Below are 21,183 nucleotides of genomic sequence, written 5' to 3'. Positions count from 1 at the left end.
TTACGAGATGTAAAAGGTTGACTTCAGGGTCATTTTCTTCTGAGTAGTTTGTTGAGTAAGAGTGCAGAAGTGTAAAGCTAGAATGGAAGTCAGGCACGTTTGTGCTAGTGTAGGAGGATAAGAAAAAACAACCTATGGACTCATATAGGATATTTTTTGACACATCACTCCTGAGCAAAAAAGAACAAAAGATAAGAAAAGGGGAATTGCACTATGTTCAGACAGCCCTGCTTGTGTGTTTCCGGAGTCCCATATCCACCATAAAACCGGCCTGTCAGACAGAGTTTACTCAGCCAGTCGAGACAAAAGTCATAAAGCAGTCCAGTCAAAACGAGAGGTGTCTAGTGACATCTGCTGACTGAATTATAGAAGTCAACTTATTTACCAAAAATCTGAATGAGACCCATGCTGATGTAGTTTAACTGGAACAACACACTGTACACTGACCTTAACAGCAACCAAGGAATCAAATAAAGTTTGAGTCATGAAACCTCAGTAGGCTACGGGTCAGTTTGACAAACTGGAATTTGAATCTAAATGTGTTTTTATTGTTTTGGCTGTAACGGGAAAGAGTGATGCCCACAAATAGAGAAAGAATACAAGATAAATGTAGATAACTGTTTGTGAATCATTTTAACCAAAATGGAACGAATCAGAATAAAGTCAAATGAAATGGTCATATACACACAGGTGTATCATTCACACTGGATGTTTTGCATTTTAGGTCAGCACATCGGATGGTGAAATAGCTTGTAATTCTTTCCCGTTATTCTGTGGAAATCCTGAAGATGGTGCTGTTGAAACAAACTTGATAGAGAAAGAGTGCAGCCAGCGGTTTTGACTGACTGCTCGACATGTTTTACTAATCTAATTTATAGAACTATTCCACGCCTTTAGGTACAATATATTGTCACATGATGATCATTTCAAAAATAATGCTGCAGTCTGAAAACACGCGGCGAAAAAGGGCTTCATGTCCACAAAATAACAATAACTTGCTACCTTTTGCTGTGACTTATTCCGAACCAAAAGAGCAAGTCTGAGCATGCGCACTGCATCGGTTCTATGGGGACGGGGAGGACATCACGGAAAAAACGTAGCAGCAGCAGCACCACAAACCCCACGCCGAGATTTCCCCTCTCCGCAGCGCTAGAAGTGCGCGACGAAAGCGGCCCACGGCTATGCCCGGTGCGGCGTTAAAGTGCGGGACGTCCACTTGACAGGCCTGGGTGAGGTCTGAGCCGTTACCGGGAGGAAAAATACATTTATTCGTATGGGAGCAGCATGCGGGAAATGGTTGGAGGTTGCTGCGTGTGTTCAGACGAGCGAGGCTGGGCAGAGAACCCTCTGGTTTACTGTGATGGACACGGCTGCAGCGTCGCCGTTCACCAAGGTAACGTTAGCCGCCGATGGAGCGTAATTACTGGGTAGCTGTGGCGGCTGGAGGCAGCCAGAGGTGCTGGTAGGTTTCTTCGTAGGTCCATCGCTGTGTACGTGCGTGTGGTGTGTGTGGGAGGGGTAGGTAGGCGTGCTGTTTGTTGTTTCCTCTCCGCACACATGATTAAACACACAGGGCCAAGCAGCAGAGTGTGACACCGAGTCTGGATGGCGCCTTGATGGCACTTCAGGTCCGTGTACGTACGTACGTGCGTGCGTGCGTGTCTGGCCCGGTTTGGATTCACGACACACTGCGAGAGGCGTGTTTTTGCGACAAAAACAGCCCCGGCGAGGCCCGCCGGTTTGGACATTATGTTGCCTTGTGTCCACTTGCTTTGTTGCTTTTTAAGGAGACAAAACAAGTGTAGCAGTTTTAACTTCCAGGATCATGTTTGTGAGCAGAAATCAGCCACTGATTGTTGGACCAACTGTGGGAGGCTGCTGTAGATTTATGCCTGGTGGACTTTCCTCATCTGCAGGTTGATTTTTTTGAAGTAGAGATGACTTTGTTCCTGTAAAGTCAACGAAAGTGCTATAACATGTAATAAAGAAAGATTAGTTCGAAGCTGCCACAGCAGGCTGAGTTGAGAGCTGTCTTCATAGGGTCAATTTATTTCATATTCAATCTTAAATTGAAGTTCCAACTGGATACATTTCTTCTTTCAAATATTACCTGACCAAGGTGCCAGCAGCACTTAACGGTACTGACACAACAACACAATATAAGAGATGTGTGTAAAATACATTGCGGTAGAAAATGGAATATGTATCAAAATAGTACTATTAACCTGTCGTGTGTGTGTTTCCATCCCAGCATGTTATGGCATTGTCCAGGTTCCCACCGGTCCGTGGTTCTGTCGGAAGTGTGAATCACAGGAGAGGGCGGCACGCGTGGTGAGTATGCCAACACACACACACAACATGACACGAAGCACACCCATCCGTTCCTGCTTCACCCGTTAGGATCGATGCCACGCTCACTACAAGCTCTGCTCTCTCCTGTCCTGCCTCAGAGGTGTGAGCTGTGTCCCCACAAAGATGGTGCCCTCAAGAGGACAGACAGCGGAGGTAAATCTAACCCTCCTGCTGTTTCTCTAAGTGAACTGAACAGATTTCTACTTCATTCATAAGCAACCTTATTGTGTTATTGATCCACTGCCAATCTCTCCGTCAGGCTGGGCACACGTTGTGTGCGCGCTCTACATCCCTGAGGTTCAGTTTGCCAACGTCCTCACCATGGAGCCCATCATCCTGCAGTATGTCCCACATGAGAGATACATCAAGGTACTGACACACACACACACACACTCTGTTGACTGGATAAAACCTGTAACACATTGTGAAGTGAACAGGTTTTAGTCTACAGGACTTCCTCGTGGTGTGTTGCCCTGTCTCGAAACTTATACTAAGGATATACAGAAAGGTGTTTGTATTTCTGGACAGCCAGAGAATGGTGTCCACATGTCATCTGTTTTTTGTTTTTTTCCTGCGGGAGTGGCTGAAACACGCATAAAAACACCCTTTAGCAGAGATGACAAGCAGAGATGACAAGCATCTATGACCGGGTATCGAACATCGATACTTTCAAACCAAAAGAAGTTTGTTTTGAAAAAAACAGCACCAAATGATTGGTCCGATTCATATTTGCTCTACCTGTTCTCTCTTGAAGTTTATTTAGGCAATGTTCTCATACAGATGTTTGATTATTATAATGTTGTATCTTATTTTCCTCAGTGATATTTCTGTTGAACATTTGTTTTAGAAGTAAAGTTTTGGAAAACGTAAAGTCTTGGTATCTGAACTCAAACTTCGTCTTACACAACTAATTCAAATAAACCTTTCTTCACTTAGAGTGGAAATAGACAACTTTTCAAATGGGAATAGCTAGCGGGGAAAACAAAAGTGCTCTACTCTTCCTGCTTTTGTTGACACAGTTCCTTTGTGCCCTAAATATAGCCTTTATTTTTCCAGAGAGAATTGCATCGTGAAACCAAGGATTATGGAAACCAATCTAAACGCAGATGTTGTCATTATTCTACAGCTATCTAAATCATCATTTATTTCATAATGATGAATTAAATAAAAAAAGCTTTGTCTAAACCATGTATTTTGCCACTTTCAAGTTCAGTTGGAAATAGAACTGAAAATATCAGCTTTGGAGTCAGTCCCTGAAAAACAGAGAAACAGAGCAGTGCCTTTGTTTTAGGAAACACTTTTTTCTGCAGTGTCACAAATCCCACAGAGAGAAATCCATCATAAAAGAAGAAAGCATGAGCAGTTTCTCCACCAACGACAGTAGCTACAGCAAACGCAGCTTTAAGTCTTCCGGGAAACGGCACAACTATTATTTCTCCTTTAACCGGAAAAGAAATGTTTTCCTCCACCACATCACCATCTCTCCACCTACATGCTCCGTAGAAACCCACAGCCGAATGTGGCAAGGTCGCTTCTGCTCTCTGGAGGTTGTTAAAAGTCATTCTGGGAAACGTGGGAGATTTTCATCTTAAAGGGACAGTTTACCTCAAAATCAAAAATGCATATTCCTCCTCTTACCTGTGTTGCTGTTTATCAATCTAGAATGTTTTGATCTTGAGTTGTGTAGTTTTTGAGGTATTGGCCTTAGAGATTTCTGCCTTCTCTCCAATAAAATGGGACTAGATGGCACTCGGCTTGTGGAGCTCAAAGCGGCAAAAAAAAAAGAAGATACCGGTACATTTGAAAAACTTGAATTGATTATTAAAAAACAGTTAGTAAAAATAATCATTCGTTAAGGAGTACAGAGCGTCATGAATTGATGGTATCTGACAAAGAAGCATCTCCAGGTCTAATCATGTAATGTGTGTGTTCGTAAAACAAATGAACAATGATTTCATTCTGCATACTGACAGACAAAATCCAAAGATAGCCGGACCTCACACAGAGTCCTAACGTGCAGAGTAACACATATTCTACTAATGTGTATTTATTTCACTTTTTAAAGCAAACTGTTAAACCACAAACTACTTCAAGACCATTATCATACATCTGCTGTCTTGTAACTTTATCCATTTGTACCTTTTTTTTATTGTCTGTTCAGCCTTTGGCAGACTGTGTTTACCAGAAGTAGTGAGCGCTGGTGTATCCAGCATGCATCAGAGCAGGCCTTTTCAAAGCAATGCACATTACAAATATATCAATATTTGACGCATGTACTCATTAGTCTTGGCAGCCAGTGGCTGACGTGCTGTGTGTATGTAATGTGAGTGTGTCTGTGTGCATGCCTGCATATAAATATACACATGTGAGTGTTTGAGTGCCTGGTTTCATATTACTGTGTCAGCTACAGTAAATTGCATGCAGCTTTCCCTGTCGGAGCCATTCATCCAGATTTTGCTGCCTGCATTCCTAGACAGCGTTACAATGTACAGGGAAAACTTGAGAAGCCGCTCTTCCTTTTACACGCTTGGTGTAGTTATGGCTCCGGCCTTTCATTACATAGACGACATCCTCCGAGGGGAACAGGGAGCAGAGTAAGGATGACGGGAGTAGAGGAAGACAGAGGAAAGGGAAGAGAAAGGGCAAAACAGAGAGAGCTGAAGCAAAAAAAAAGGTAAAGAGCCCGCTGTTCCTTTGTCCTGCACCTGTTGCTAGGCCTCTTCTGCCCCCCCACCAGCAGTCTGCCCCGCTTACTGGGGACAAGCTGAGGAAGAAGTACAAAAGCTGTGTGTGTGTGTGTGCGTGCGCGTGCGTGCGTGCGTGCGTGCGTGCGTTTGTCTGCTTGTGTGTGTGATCACATGTATATGCTTGCATGTATTTTGTGTGCACATTAACATGTCAGTGAAGACTGATGCTGCTGTCATGCTGGAGGCATTTTTTTTGTTTTTCTTTTGCTGCATCAATGCAAGTTCCCCGCAGTTTATCATGAAACCATTTTACACCAATTGTATTCAAACTAGAAGGAAATGATGGAGGAAACACATTTTTAGATTTTAGTACCATCCTGATGCAAAACTAAAAGCTCTGTTTTGAAAACAAATGCACAACAAGCCATGAGCTCTTCAGTGTCAGCTTTTGTTTCATTCAACATTCCCAAACATCTGGTTAACAGTTTTGCTGTACAAAGCTGGAAGCACTGAGCAAACTGCGTTCTGTTGGAAAGCTCCATCTGTTGTCTTGACAAGCAAAACGTCCTAATCTTTTACAGTAGAGCTGCCTCTGGACTCAAACTAAGGACAATTCAACTTTGTGGAATTCACAATGGTTCTCTTGAATAGCCAAATAACATGAATGAATGAGCGTTACTCAGCTTTCCACATGAATTTGCATTTTAGTTTTTCGAAATGGTGAAGGCTTTGTGTGCACTTAGTTCTTCTACAGGGCAATGTAGCACCTGTTAATAATACTAATAACTGATATGTCTCTGTTCCCTCTTCTCCCATTCTCTCCATTTGGCCTCTTCACCAGACCTGTTACATCTGTGAGGACCACGGGAGAGAGAGCAAGGCGGCCTGCGGAGCCTGCATGACCTGCAACAGACAGGGCTGCAGACAAGCTTTCCATGTCACCTGGTGAGTCTTAAAGGGATAGTTAAGTGTATTACCGACAGTAGATGACGGTCCGCATACTCCCAGTTTTGAAAAACAGACACGAGTACGAGCACGGAAGCAAAGTAATGTACTGGTGCGGATTTCAAATTTCACCAGAGTTGCACAATAACAAAAACTACGATCAAGGCGTAATCTGATTTTAGATGCACATGATTGATTTTACTTGTTGACTGATGCAATTAGTTGTGAAACAGCGCCAGAATGAATGGCCTGCTGCCGTCCACAGTTGGCCTCAGAATGCTGATTTGTGTTTCCCTTAGCTGTATTTGTTTGCACTACTTTTCCCACTCTACCACCCTATCTGCTTACATTTCTATTTATTTGCTCTGTGCCTTAATTATTATTATTTATATATTATAATGTGTAAGCTGCAGCTAATTCCTATCACAATGCAGAAGTTGAAAACTCAAGGCTAAAATCCATCCTGGAATATTGTACAGCGCAGATTTCTGTGTGCAGAGATCTGACATTTGATCCATCCTGTCTTGATCAATGGCAAAAGCTCTCAGGTGACTCAGGTGTGTGTGTGTGTGTGTGTGTGTGTGTGTGTGTGTGTGTGTGTGTGTGTGCTCTCCTGTTTCCTCTCCTGTCTGACCCTGTGACACCCTGCGTTCAGTGCTCAGATGGCAGGTCTGCTGTGCGAGGAGGAAGGCCCAGAAGCTGACAATGTGAAGTATTGCGGCTACTGCAAGCACCACTACAACAAAATGGTAAGATGGACAACAATATGGCAAACTAATATCATCGCACAACACGTCGCATAAATCAAGAAATTAAAGAGTTGATTGACATTTTAACAATTATTGATGAAAATGGTATCAGCTACAAACATCAGAGATAAAAGTCCTTACCCAAAATCCCCTCTTAAATGCACTGTGAAGTGTTAACTCTGCCATTTAACAGTAAACATAATTGCTAAACTTTTTATTACCACCTCAAACGAGTAGTTTATTTGTATGTTTGAGTCTCAGCAGCCTAATAATCAAATTGAGCTGGCATCTTTAGTTTAGTTGTGTTGATTTCATCCATGCTTGATGATGTTTTTGTGGCTCTGGCATAGGGATGGGAATAGAGAACCGGTTCCAAATTTGGAATAGTATGCCTCCGAGGTTATCAATTTATTGATTTATCTTTCCTTTACAGTTGCGCATTACAAAAGCTCATGCAACATGGCGTCAAAGTTGCAGTGTGTCACATTAATTTGACTACCTAGACGTATGCCCTCCACCGTTTCATAATGACCTGAACATATTTGTACAATAAGTCCGCGCACTCTGCCCGGGGATTCAACTTGGCCGCTCAGTGTTGGAGGATACCCTTGTGTGCCACACAAGCTGAAGTTTTATTTGTTGTTGAGACCATGCTTACTTTTTCCTTTTGGATTTTACAGCAGAAGAAGTTACGTTCCAGTGAAAATACAAGTAGCTCCTTCGGTCATCTCCGGGGACGCTCAAGTTCTCCAGCACTCGACAAACATCACCACAGACAGAGGAAGGTAAGTGCTAGTGTCGATGGGTGTAACTGTAAGGGCCAAGTGTGCTAATTACCAAAGGTTTGCATTGAATATCTGGTTTACACATTCTTTGACCAGTAAGCTTCTAATGTAAATTATAACTTTCAACAATTTTACAGAGGTGAAGTTCTTGTCTGTCTGCTTGTGTTAGAGTAACAATATCATTTATGAACTATTGCTGTTAATATTTTTTTTTAAGTGTTTTGTGGTTTTGTGGCACTACTTTAAAAATATAACTCCTCGTAGGATCTTAACATACCTTAGCCCTGTGTATTTATGTCTGTTCAGAGTCATAAGGACAAGATTCGGCAAAAAGAGCGCCACAAGAAGTCCTCTGACAGCCTGGGCTCTTCAGTGATGACCAGCAGTATAGAAAAGGTATGAAAAGCTAACCCACGGGATGACTTGTGACATGCTGGGCACTTTGACAAGTAGTCGAGCTAATCTAGTTATAACCTGTGTGTTTTGGTAAAGATATCCTCCAGTCACCACAGCAGCAAGGACAGTGAAGGAAAGTCCAAGAAGCTGAGCTCACACAGTCACGGTCATCGCAGTAAGAAGACGGGAAGCACTGGCAAGAGCTGCTCCTCCTCCTCCTGCTCCTCCAGTCCATTCAACACAGGTACAATGTGCAGAATGAAAGAGGAGACAGAGTGAAATGTTGACATGAAGGCTAAGTATAGCAGTTGTATTTGAATTTGATTATCACTTTGTGTTTCTATTGGAGGTGGCTCACTGTCTTCCGCTCCGGATTTCCATTCGTTTTCATCATCCTCGCGCCTGGAGCGTGAACAGGACCAAGGGGCCGACGTCCACAGTGGTGAGGAGCGTAAGGAGCGCCACAGGAGGCCAGCAGTCCAGGAGGAGGAGGAGGAGGAGGAGAATGAAGAGGAGGATGAAAAGCACGAGGACAAAGATGAGGAGGACAGTAAATACCACAAGCCACCAGCTTTGACTCCTGCTGATGGCCCACTGGCAGGGTCACAGGGTCACGACAGGTCGGAGGGCAACTCGAGCCCTTTCGAGAACAAGGTCACTATTTCCACCTTTGGGTCCATCATGCGCATCACCTCTTCGTCGGGGCTGGGCAGCAGTAGCAAGATCCGGAAGATCTCCTCCTCCGGGGACTACAAGCCCTCCAAGAGTCTCTGTAAGCCGTCTCAACTGAGCACGCCGCCCATCCTGGAGGAGGCGGCCCAGGAGGACAAAGCCACGCCTCCACCGCTGCCCAGAGAGAGGCGGCATCGCGGCAACAAGAAGAGCAGCCACGGTCCAGGGCGGCCACGGGGCAGCAAGAACCGAGAGAGGAGGGAAGAGGAGCACCACCACCACCATCACCGCGCAGTGCCGCCTCCTCCAGCCTTAACCTCCTCGCTATACCCGAGCCCATCTTCCATCCCTCACCCCGCCTTCCCCTCCACGCTGCCTCCCACAGCCATCTCTTCTTTCTCCTCCACGCTGCCTCCCACAGCCATCTCTTCTTTCTCCTCCACGCTGCCTCCCACAGCCATCTCTTCTTTCTCCTCCTCTTCCTCCTCCTCTTCCGGCGTTTTTTCCACAAGCCGTGGCAACTCTCTGCTCAACTCTGGTGAGTCTAAGTGAGTGGGTGTGTGTGGTAACTCTCTAGCTTCCTGTGTGTGAGAGCGAGTGTGTGTGTGTGTGTAAAAAAAAAAAAATTCACTTTGTTGTGTTCATTTGCAGCTTGCTTTTAAAGTGGTGAAATGTTTCCATTTCACATGTGCTATGTCAGCGCCACCGTAGCAGCTTATCTGTATATCAGAACCTCAGAGTGTATTATAATAAGCCATCGGATACTGTTAAAGTACATGCCACTGTTTCCATACACAGGGTTTTAAAATTCAGAATATTGCCCTAGATAGTGTTTTTTGTGTGTGCTCAGCTGCACATATCTCTGAGTGCTAGATTTCCTGCCCTACTTACAGATTGATTCTCTCGTGTGCACGAATGCTCGGCTGCCATGTGTTGTTGTCTTTTGGGGGTCTTCCAACTTCTGAGATGAAATTATTCATAAATATCTTTTTTCTTTTATCTCTCCCATCCTTCAGGTATCTACTCCAGTCTAAAGGACCCTCTTGTACTGGGCGGGGGTGTCTGCAGTACCCCTCTCTCCCTGGGTGGAGGGGTGTGTAACACCTCCTTGTCCCTGGGAGGGGGCATGTGTAGCACCCCTCTCTCCTCAGGACTTCTTACTTCCCACGTGTCCTCGCTCTCACTTCCGTCAGTCAACGCTGTCTCAAACACACAGGTACTTCAGAGAGTCAGCATTCGGGTCACACAGGGAACTGTTTAGTAAACTTGTTATCAGTACCACTGCACAGCTGCCATGCCTGGTGTTTATATTTGTGTCTGGGACAATATCTACTTGTTGTGTTATTGTTAGCATGACATAATTATACAGGTGAAACTATGAGTCAACTAATTATTTAGCTGATCGGCAGAAAAAATAATATTCAACTTTGACAATTGATAATCATCATTTAGTTATTTTTCAAGCCAAAAAAACAAACAGTTCCAGCTTATCAAGTGTGAGGATTTACTGCTTTTCTTTGTCATATATGTCAGTGAAGTAAATCTCTTACGGGTTTGGACAATCAGTTGGATAAATTAAGCAACATCTCCTTAGGCTCTGGGAAATTAAAATGCACATTTTTTACAGTTGTCTGACTTTCTTTCTTTATTATTTGATTATTATTATAATTACTATGAATAATTTCTTTCCGTAGACAATTTAATATATCAAGACATTTTATTTTCTTACTCCTTTGTGTGCCTGCTGTTCTTATTTGACCTTTTTTTCACCTGTAGTGTATCAGTCGCATAAAGAGATTTCTTTTTCGGCCAGATGTTGACGTTCACTGTCTCGTAGGTCCATCCAGGTTCCAGCACCAGCTATAGCCTGACCTCCACTCAGCCATTCTCCAGCTGTCTCTCCACAGCCCCGACGCTGCCACCACTACTGACCCAAGCCCAGTCCTCACTGCCAGGTGAGCGGGAAATCAAGGTTCAGAGATCAACATTATGTTTTTGCATTTGTTGAGAAACTGAAGCTAGTTTTAGATTAGCTTCCTTTAAAAAATGCTTCTTCTGACATATATTCCTACCTTTGTCAGAATCCGGCATGCATTAAATCTCTTCAATTTGTACCACCTTTCTTTAAACAGAAGTAAAGTTCACAACTCTTTGTCCTAATTTTCAGAGTCCGACCTCGACGACTGTCGCTTCCCGTGTCAGGGGAACTCACCAAGAGAGAGTCTTTCTTCACAGTATGTCTCATTTCATCTTTTTGGTATTTTTAATGCTAAGTCGTGGACGTTACACTATTTTAAATCCTGACTGAAAATGTGAGAGCGAGTAGTAAAACACATCTCTTTGATACATCAAAGGAAACATAATTTGGATAAAGTGTCCCTGTACTGTAGCCTGTTGTCAGATCAGTTTCTATTTCTGTAACCAGTAACAGGAAAAGGAGGCAAATAGCAGCATTAGAAAGAAATAGTAACCACAGCCACAGGGTTTTGCTGGTAGTTTCCCAGCTTTGCTGCAGCGATGACTTCTTATTTCTTTCTGACTCCTTGTTGGGTTTCTTCTCCTCCTCCACACGTAGGTCTCCTATGAGCTGTCTTCCTCTTCTGTTTGACCAGAGGGACGGGTTGAGTGCTGGAGTCAGAGCCCATCCTGAGAACGTCCCTCCAGCCAGCTCCCACATTGAGCTCCTGCTGGAGAAACACAGCAATGGAGAGATGGGAGTTAACAGTGAGTGACATGGACGAGTGGTTACCACGTGGTTCCAAGACAAAACTCTAAAAATGATTTGGTTATTTTGCCTAAATTACGGGGTACTTTCATCTTGTCAGGTCTCTTGATGATTTGAATTTAACAATGTTGTTTAAATGTTGTTTAATTCAGTTTAGTGGTCACACTAAACTAGACATGGTAAAAAAAACAAAAATAGCATTTATAATCTGGACAAGATTCTGTTTACACTGTGCAGTTCTGTCTGTGCGAACATGACCTGGTACTATTTAGTAGGGCTGTAGCGAATAGTTTGAAGCTTCATTCATAACTAAATCAACATTCGAATGCTGCGCAGTTTGTTTGATTGTTTTGTTTTTTGCATGTCTATTCATTGTTTAAAATCGTTTAAAACCGGTATTTCAGCACAGTTGCAGATAAAGATTAGTCTACTCTAATATTAGTATTCAGGGTTCCCGCGAATCCTTTTAAAAAATCAAAAAAAGGCCTCAAATTCATTAATCTAAAAATAAGGCCTTAATTGGTATTAAAATATCTTAAATAAACCTTTCAAAAATACGAAGACTTCGGAAGTAGGATTTTATCAATTCCTTTTTTCTGACATTTCAAAATCTCAAACCAATTGGTAACATCTATTTTTTCCATAATTTACAAATTGCCTCTCGTATTAATGTCACACAGATCAAGAAAGCGTAACAATAAACATTTTTGTAATTGTGCGGTTGGTCTTAAATTTATTTTGGAGTAGCATGAAATAGTCTTAGCATTCAGCTGTGGGAACCCTGAGTCTTTTACCATTTGTAGATTTACATTCCAGTGCTGTGTTCGTGATGCGCTGACTTTCTATCACGTGTTTAGGCAGGCGGTTGACAAAGTAACGTTCTGAGTAAGTTATTAATAACTTAGAGAGGTGGAAGGTGGACGACTGCACGCAGCTGTCTCCTCCCCTCTCTCTGTCTCTCTCTGCTCAGTCCACACCACAGACTGTATCTAACTTCACACATATGGTCTTTGATCCGCACCTACATTCTTTATGTTGGCCACACTGCTGAGCCATATATTCATTTAAGAAAGTCAATTTAATAAGAAATTACCTCAATTATTTTTAACTGATTTAACCACGGCATTCAAATTGAGGATTTTGTTTGACTTTTTTTTCTTTTTATGCCTCTGTGCCACCAACAAACGTGGCCTGAAGCATTATGCTTTGGGGTTGTCTGTCTTTCCTTCCAGACGTACATGCATATGTCAAATTTGGCACAAACGTCCACTTGAACTCCAGGATGAACTAGTAAGAATATGGAGGACTTGTTTGACTGGTTTGCGGAGGCATGCAGCCGCGAGGAGGTGATTCTAGTTTTTAATTCTATTACCCCAGACATTCCAAGCTTCTTTAGAAAACCTCAATAGACGCTTTGAATGTAAAAACATAATGACATTCGGTACAGCCCTACTACTGATGATGAATGTGCCTGTAGACGCTGTTGGGGACAAACAATAGCACAGCAAGAGATGGCATGCTGTGACATGCCAAGCTCTAACAGCTTTGTTTCTCATGTTCCTTAACTGCTTTCTGTTGTGCTCTCTCCTCAACCTGCTCACTGACTCTTGCTCAGACTCACTTTTTCTCTGGGGACATCATCTGCTGACCCTTGCTTTTTTTCAATCTATTTTCGCTCTGTTTTGTTTCTCCACCCAGTGATGTCACACTGTTTCCATTTTCCCTCATACTTCTTTTACTTTTCCTTTTCTTTTCTACCGTTATTATCTTTCTGTTTCACCACTGTTGCCTCTCCCAAGCTCTGACTTGGACCCTTCTTTCCTCCCCATCCCTCGTAACATCTCTTAACTATGTACATTTGTATGCATCTTAGCCTCCCATCCTCTGTAAACAGAAAAACCCTGCAGTCTGCACCTAAATATATTTCTCTGTACCCCAGGGAGAGTTCACTTTCGACTAACGAGTGTTAACTGCTCTTTCTCTCTGCAGAAATGAGAGAGAAGTGTGTTTGTTCTCCCAGTCTGTGATGCAGGGCACGCTGCACTGATAGCTCCATAGAAAATCAATTACGAAAGCATTTAGACTAGGATGGGGTTGAATTCCTAGTTCAGACCTGATGCCACTGCTGTGAAGTAACACTCGGTCTAAGAGCAAGTCCAGGAACCACCAGTTAATGTCAGCATTTTCTATTCCGGGTTGAAGTGTAGTTTCTGTAAATTGTACATCTTTGGCAATAGTTTATAGAAAGATGTGGTGGAGTTACAAATGTTTGTGTCAGAACTATTTTATCGAAGTTAAACATGTAGGATTTTCTCAAATAGTATTTCAAAATTAACTCCAATAGCAGCAACTGTAAGCGTGTAATAATGGTATCGCATTGAAACTGCCACCCTTTTAAAGCCCTCGTATACCTGTAGTCCACCATTATACCTAGGTCTTTCTACATATTCTTCTTGATTAGACCCCTAATCCAGAAAAGGACTGTGTGGGTGTGTCCACACTCAAAGCGATTAACGTCTCCCTCATTCGCTTCTTATCTTTTTTCAACCTGTTATGGTGGGACATCTTAGGACTCCATTAAATCAGGGGTCATCAACTACATTTGTCTAAGGGCCAGACACAGTGGGGATGGGACTGTAAAATATATCATATGCATTCATTTAGCCTATTGATTAATATTATTTGTATTAGGCCATATCAGTGTAAACAGACTCCTAAAAAAACCTGGGAAATCCATAATGATAACTAGACACTTAACTAGAAAATACTCTGAAACCTCCACCAAGGAGGCAGACCACTGAGGACTGATGGTTCAAATCTGCAATTGGGACAAAAAAATAAATTCTTTTCCATCAATATTCTGCGGGCCGAATGAGTATTAGTTTCTAGTGAGCAATAAATTGACATGTCAGACACTTACCAATCATCATTGGTAGGGCTGTCCCCTCTTTGGGATAGATATTTCCCCATGCATTAGATTGTTTAACCACAACTAATTTATCCTGATACATTAATAGGAATATTATAAAATCAGTACTGGGTCTTCTGCTTATTGACTTTAACAGCATACTTTCAATTAGGACAGATACTGACTCATTTAGAATTGTTAACAGATTTACTGAAAAATAAATAGTCCCGTATTTTATGTTAATTGCCAATTACTTTGACCTCCTGGAAAAAGCTGAATGTATTAAGTGGATTTTTCATAATAAATAATATTCCAGTCATCACAACTGGTTAAAATCTTTTATACAATAAACAATACATTTTAGAATACATTAGTGTAAATATGATTCATAGATGCAAGTATAGATGAGTAAGTAGACATCCTGCTCTGTCCTGATGGCTGGCATCATCCATCATTCAGTTGGATTTTTTTTTTAACTGTGACAGCTCAAAATTATGAGCAAAGCATCTCACACTTGGTATATAGTGGTCTTCCCATGCACGTTGTAGTCCAACTCATTTGGATACTTCTTGTCCGCATCACATGCCACCCCACAATGCAGTCAAATAATTTCAGTGGAGGCGGACCTCCACTGACATGCGGTTTCTGTATGATGACACGTCTGTCCTCCCTGCTTCTTGTAGTTGTGGAGATGCTCCAGTCGCTCCACTCCCTGCAGCAGGAGAACCAGCGCCTCCAGGACCAGATCCTCAGCCTGACGGCAAAGAAAGAGCGGCTGCAGCTGCTCAACACGGATCTGGCCGTGTCTTTCCCTCCACACTTTCACTCCGCCCACGGCCCCATGCACACCTCTGCCCAGATCAACTTCCTGTCATCCTCCCAAGGTCAGATGCCAATTTGCAATAGTTGAAACACTTGTTCAATAAAATGTCCAGACACTGGTGGTGGCTGATGAGTTGATGAAAAGAGACGGCAGCAGGATGATAGGCTAACGATGTAATTGTGTCGTTGTGCTATTGGATAAAGGAGACCAGCTCATCAGAACAGCTGATATCATGATTTACAGCCCCAAACAATGACAGCAAGGCAATTATGAGTGAGCATGCGTGAGAGGAGTGAATGACAGATGTATGAGAAGTAAACTTTCCTTCCACTGACGCAACAACTGATTGTTAACTTCTGCACTGGAAGTCTGCACGTTTTCTGATTTTGATAACTAAAGTAATGTCCCGCAATCCCGTAAATCAATGCAGCAGATTTCCCATGAAATCATGCCTGGCAGCACAAAAATAACACATGTTGTAAAATGCAGTGTAGAGGACACAGAACTTATTCAAATAAAAGATGTTGTGATTATTTGTTGATGTGAAAATGTGATATGTCAGGAATTTAAACATCAATTTAAAAAGAAATTTGTAGTTTTCACCCTGTCTTTGTGCCTCTCTTTTCCTTAGACCCCCTCAGCACCAATAAGAGTCCCCTGTCCAAAAGCTGCTTCCTGAATGACACCTCCTTTGTTACCTCGTCTGAGGTGAGAACCTGTAGACCCTTTCTTACCTTGAACACACCATACAAAACTGTACTGAATAGTTCCAAGCCTCAATCATAACATTGGCATTTCAATTTTAAATCCACATTTGAATGCTACTCAGCTTTTCTTTGCATGTCTATTTATTCTGTTTAGATCTGGCATTTCTGCACAGTTGAAAATAAAGACCAGGCTACACTAATATTATGAGTATTATACTGTTTAGATGTTGAAATTAGATTCCAGTTGTGGCTGCATTGTACGGGTTTCTGACTTGTGTGATCCAAATATTTCCAATACCTACAGAGTGCTGTAAAAATGCATTTAAAAAAGATAAATGGAATCATTTCCAAAATTCACATGTTTTTATCGAACAAAATACTAAAATCCATATTTGTTGGCATTTAGCCTTTCATAAACAATGCTCTCCTTCTTGCACACAAAGGGAGGCACGCACCTGTATTAACAGGACAATCTAGCAGCAATCTAAGAGCGCCATAAATTATATTTTCATAACTACAATAACACAAACACTATTATTTTCCTTCGATAAGATGTGCAACGGCACTGAATTCACATCAGAAGCAAAAGCTCAGAGCTAAATTGCTACAACGCTTTTTCATGTGTTTGTTTCAGGAGCTCCACTCTGGCAGTCAGTCCCGCAGTAGCTCCTCCCTCTCCTTCCAAAGTACTCCTCCTCCTCAGCAGAGCCCCGCCTCCTTCGGCCAGCCCCTGCTGAACGGCCTGAGTCGAGGTTTGAGCGATGGCTTGGGGCCCATCGGTCAGGCTGTCAGCTCCTGTCAGCTGGTGGGCGGGTTCATGTCATCCCTGGCAGGAAGTCCTCAGCTGAATATGAACGGCGTGCTGGGCAGTCTGAACGGTGTGATCCAGTCTTCTGTGCAGAACGCCTCTCAGCCCACACTCCCCGCTTTGCGCCCCCAGCCTCCACCGCTCAACTCCCAGGCACTGGCACAGGGCTTTCAGCTGCCCAAGAGTGTGAGCCCGTATGTACCAAGTCTGTCTTTAAATCAGCCGAGGGAGAAATCCACTTTGAAATACATTCTTGTTTTCTTTTAAGGCCTCGACATTATGTCTAGGACAAGTAATGTAAGTGTTTGGACCGATCAGTGTTGCATCGTGTGGTGTGTAATGTGGCCGTGTGTCGTTGCTTGTGTTTCAGGTCTTCTCTCCTGACAGAGCAGCAGAAGCAGCTTCTTCTCGAGCAGCAGCAGCAGCAGCAACAGCAGCAGCTCCAGCAGTTCCTCACCTCACAGAACTTCACTCCTGTAATGATTCACACTTTGTCATATTCTCACCAGTTTTTCTCACGATGTACATTTTCTCATAGAATCGCAAAGACAATGGCCATAGGCAGATTTTGTTACTTTTGGACAGAGGCTAGAGGTTTCCTCCTCTTTGCAGTCTTTTTGCTAAGCTAAGCGAACTGTATGCTGGCTCTAGCTTCATATTTAATATACAGACTTGAGAGCAATACTGATTTTCTCATCTAACAATCAGCAATAAGTGTATTTCCCAAAATGTCAAACTATTCCTTTTAATGAAAGTAAATTTAACCTGTGTCCGAATCAACCCAATTTATTTTAAATAATTAACCAGAATTAGGAGTATTTTGTCTATATACAAAAGTAGTGCTCCTTATTTCTTCTTACTTCCTCTCATTAGTCTTTAGACAAAATGTAAAGTCAAACATGTGACACTAATGATCAGAAGCACAATGCTTAATTAACTGTACAAAATGGTAAGATGTCACATATTGTCAATTCATAGCAATTACATTTTAGGATTAATATTGGGGTAACAGTGTCTCCAGTAGTTCGAGGCCAACTAGCTGCTGATGTTATGAGTCATTGTGTGACTCCTTTTGAACAACAGGAAACTAGCCACCATGAGTCTTCCTATTTGACTTGCAAACTGGTAAAAGTCTGGTAGAGTTTGGAGCCAATCAGACACTGTGGACATCTGGTAAACATAAAACTGCTTCTTTCTTTGGTGGCTCGTGTTTTAGGGTTTATTTGAGATCATGTTCTGGTACATTCAAGACACCAGTGAACTGGACTTTTCTACTTTTCACGATACAAGTGTTGCACATGAAAAACGTACGTGGATGACCCAATGAAAGTTGCACTTGTTCAGCGGCTTTGGACCAGTTTTTGTAGGTTTTGTAACATTTTGGGGAGATGAAACACTTGCTGCTTTTTAGTAAACAAGATTACTAAAGCTTACAGATGGATTAATGTGAATTAATGTTAAAACCTTTCCCAGGGTTCCTGAATGTCCCATAAACTGGCTGTTTTGTCCACCTACATCCACCAGGAGCAGCAGGCGATGGTGTGCCAGATGCTGCAGCAGCAGAGACAGAGGGAGCTGCAGCGCCTCACGCTGACGGGAGCACTCACCTCCACCCCAAACTCACCCATGATCACCCAGTCACCCAACCTGCTGTCCTCAGCTACAGCCTCACCACTACAGGGAGGCAGCCTCTTTGGTCTGCAGGACAATGCACTTCACAAGCCTGGGGTGAGTAGTACTGCAGGACTTCTAATTGTGATCCAATTATATAAAAGTTTTTGAAATTGAAGAACCATTGTGTGATTGTACTTTCAGGCTGCGGGGGAGAAAGGTGGAGACAAGAATGGGTGACGTTTCTTGATTTCACAGGAGCAGCTCAAATGAAGATATGGGGCATCACAGCCCGCTTGAAGAACTACGGTCAACTTACATGACTTCTGAACATGTTTCCTTCTCTGTCATCTTTATCTTCCATCCTCTTTTATGAATGTATAACAGGATGGACTTAAACGTCAAGGTGAAGTTTTTCGTGTTTATATCAGAGGTTCTTCTCATCGGTTTTTTTGTGTAGGCAGCTTTCAGAGAGCATGAATACAGTGGTCTCTTAAATTGCACTAATTTGTTAACTAGACCAATGGGGCTGCTTATGAAGGCAGAGCCAGAGTTCCTGCTCATCCCTGCAGGTGCTGTGGAGGTGTTTGGGTTGAAGTGTGAACTCGAGGTCAGAGCGCCTCTTTCCTGACTTCTCCAAGCACAGACCGTTCATGGTTTCCCACTGTGGCTTGAGCCAGAGTTTCCATTCTGTCCGTGAGAATCACAGACGTCTGGCACTTCTTGCAACCTCCACTGTCTTCCTTGATATTGTGTCTTCCCTTTGTGTTCACCCCATCCAGATCTTCTATATGTTGCAGCCTCTCGCAGGCACTTATTATGTAAAGGATACATTTACTGTCATTTCTGATGTATGGTTCGTGGCATTTCAACATTAAGCTAGTTATTACCTCAGATGTTTCTGCCACCCATTTTCCATTGTTTAAATTTTGTGCTGAGTCATTGCCGCAATAGCCTTCACTGGATATAAATGCCCACCAAAAATCTTGATGTTAACTCAAAGGTTACCCATGTAAATGTAAAAGTGGCACTAAACTCACGTGTCCAAAATGGCGCTGTGGTCCCCTAGAGACTGGCCTCAACAAGAACGTTGAGCACCAGATTTTATTCAAGACAACCTAAAGATTTTTATATCTTCCCAGTTGCTATCGAGATTACGCAGACAAAACCAAACATTTGGAAATTGTAAGTAAGAAATGACTTGTTTTTCTTTCGTAAACAAGTGTGCACTTTGCATGTTAGTAGCTAACAAAGCAAATTAGCCATCAACACAGTACCTTTATGAAGGACGCTCGGTACTTACTAGGCCACCAGGGACTGACAGGTTTTTGATTTATGTGAATATTTTGCACTCCTCCTCCTGAAGTGTCAGTTTTTATGTTACTTCCATACATATATATTCCTTTCATGTTCACCAACTAGTTGTTCTTTTAGCAATACTGGATAGATAATGCCTTAATGATGCTAGATTTACAGAGAAAACCATGAGCCCAAAGGCTTATACTCTCTTGTCGTCTTTCTTCTATAGTGTTTTTTTATCTTGGGGTACAAGGAGAGGTATATTAGCACACTGAAAGCACTCTTCCTAAAAACCCATTTATACTTTTGATAGCTAACTGATGATTTCAAAAGTTGAAATGTGTGAATAACCGTATAGTGGTAACTGAAGTATCAAATCATTTTCTATTGCAATTTTTGTGTTCAGATGCAATGTTCTTTCGTTGTTTGTGCTTCAGCGACCTGAGAAACAAGGACTTAAGGAGAATCTGACAGTATAGCCTGACCGGCTGTGTCATCGGAGACGGCTGGGGACGGCCAAGATGTAAACTGTTATTAAAGTGCTGTCGCAGCGGTGTGTGATGCATAGTGTAGCTGTTATCAGACGGTGAATTGCCGGTGTCGTTACTGTTGACCTTCACTGCAGGGCCGTTTGAGCCCATTTCATAACTTAAGCAAATGTAGAGATAAGCGTGTCTTTCCTTTCACTTCACTTGATCATGTGATGCCTCTGTTTGGCTCAGTTTTACTAACAAAGGCTACTCGCAAAGTAAGGGATTGTTTGATTTTATTTTCTCCTGTGTTTCTCACTTGTTTGCAATCTTGAACATGATCTCCCTTACATGTGATATCTTGAGTGCTAGATTATTTTGTTAGCAGCTAATGTAGACATCATAAAGGAACTTCTAGCAGCTCACTAGTCTGTGATAAATACTGTAGCAATGACAAAAGGAGAATGTTGATTCTGTTGATAAAGACATGAGCCAACGCGTTGACATGACTCCTAGTGGGAGGTCTGCAATTGACCAAGTATGTCCTTATGATTCACCTCTCAGTTGAGGCAAAGTCCAGACACACGACGTCCAAGAGTTTTGCGAAGGATTTCTGAAGCGGTTTGTTTCTCATGTTGCACTGGGGCGCTTTGGGCCCATTTGTAAATCGTTTTTAGTACCTTTTCAATTTTGTTGGAGTAAGAGTTGTATACTTTAATATGTTTGTATAAAAACACATTCATTCTTTTAAGCCTTGAAGTTTGGGTAACCAAGATAATCCATGTTCTGAACGTCGTACTGTGTATCTTTTATGTATTCTAACATTTAAGCACCTGGCTCTGAACGAGGTTTGATGCAGAGCGAGTTACCTATTGGGATATGAATTGCATGAAATGCAGTGACGTCTCTCAGATGTGTTGCTTAATACCAAGTATAACTATGCATAATTTTGAATGCATTGTTCCCTGAAAAAAAAAAAATTTAACTGCAATGAGCACTGAATTTAAAAAAAGGACAAGCATGTTGTCATTGTACAGTGTATTTGTTTGAGAGAATTGATCAAAACTAATTTGACATTATTCAGATTAAAAGCCCTGTAAAGTATTTTGATATTTTTGTGTGTAAAATTAAAAGGATGGATTAAGACGACTTTTTTGTCAATAAATGTATTTTACTGAGTTGTTTTACATTTTCTATCTCGTGTTGAATGACTTACCTGTTTATTAGTTTGTGTACTTGAGTAGAG

The 21,183-nt window shown here is 42.3% G+C and overlaps 1 protein-coding gene across 1 annotated transcript; it reads left to right on the top strand.

The window, feature by feature from the left end:
• The first annotated feature begins 1,216 nt into the window (after positions 1–1,216).
• On the top strand, positions 1,217–21,080 carry LOC306784137 (protein AF-17-like). Its single transcript, XM_079277983.1, has 20 exons — positions 1,217–1,393; positions 2,252–2,331; positions 2,451–2,505; positions 2,612–2,721; positions 5,881–5,984; positions 6,640–6,733; positions 7,414–7,518; positions 7,825–7,914; positions 8,011–8,158; positions 8,264–9,124; positions 9,603–9,802; positions 10,424–10,541; positions 10,754–10,820; positions 11,162–11,310; positions 14,903–15,103; positions 15,674–15,750; positions 16,384–16,751; positions 16,928–17,033; positions 18,082–18,285; positions 18,373–21,080. Exons 1-20 carry the CDS (start codon positions 1,285–1,287, stop codon positions 18,406–18,408), a joined length of 3,282 nt encoding a protein of 1,093 aa, XP_079134109.1. The 5' UTR covers positions 1,217–1,284; the 3' UTR covers positions 18,409–21,080.
• The last annotated feature ends 103 nt before the right edge of the window (positions 21,081–21,183 follow it).

This window comes from Melanostigma gelatinosum (genome assembly GCF_949748355.1).
Source record: "Melanostigma gelatinosum genome assembly, chromosome: 11".
Lineage (NCBI taxonomy): Eukaryota > Metazoa > Chordata > Actinopteri > Perciformes > Zoarcidae > Melanostigma > Melanostigma gelatinosum.
Note: the sequence above shows the minus strand (reverse complement) of the source record. Positions and strands in the feature narration are given on the sequence as shown.

Coding starts and splice junctions, on each gene's coding strand:
- LOC306784137 (XM_079277983.1), top strand. CDS start 1,285: ATGCGGGAAATGGTTGGAGGTTGCTGCGTGTGTTCAGACGAGCGAGGC. Junction 2,722..5,880: donor CACATGAGAGATACATCAAG/GTACTGACACAC, acceptor CCTCTTCACCAG/ACCTGTTACATCTGTGAGGA. Junction 15,751..16,383: donor CCTTTGTTACCTCGTCTGAG/GTGAGAACCTGT, acceptor TGTTTGTTTCAG/GAGCTCCACTCTGGCAGTCA.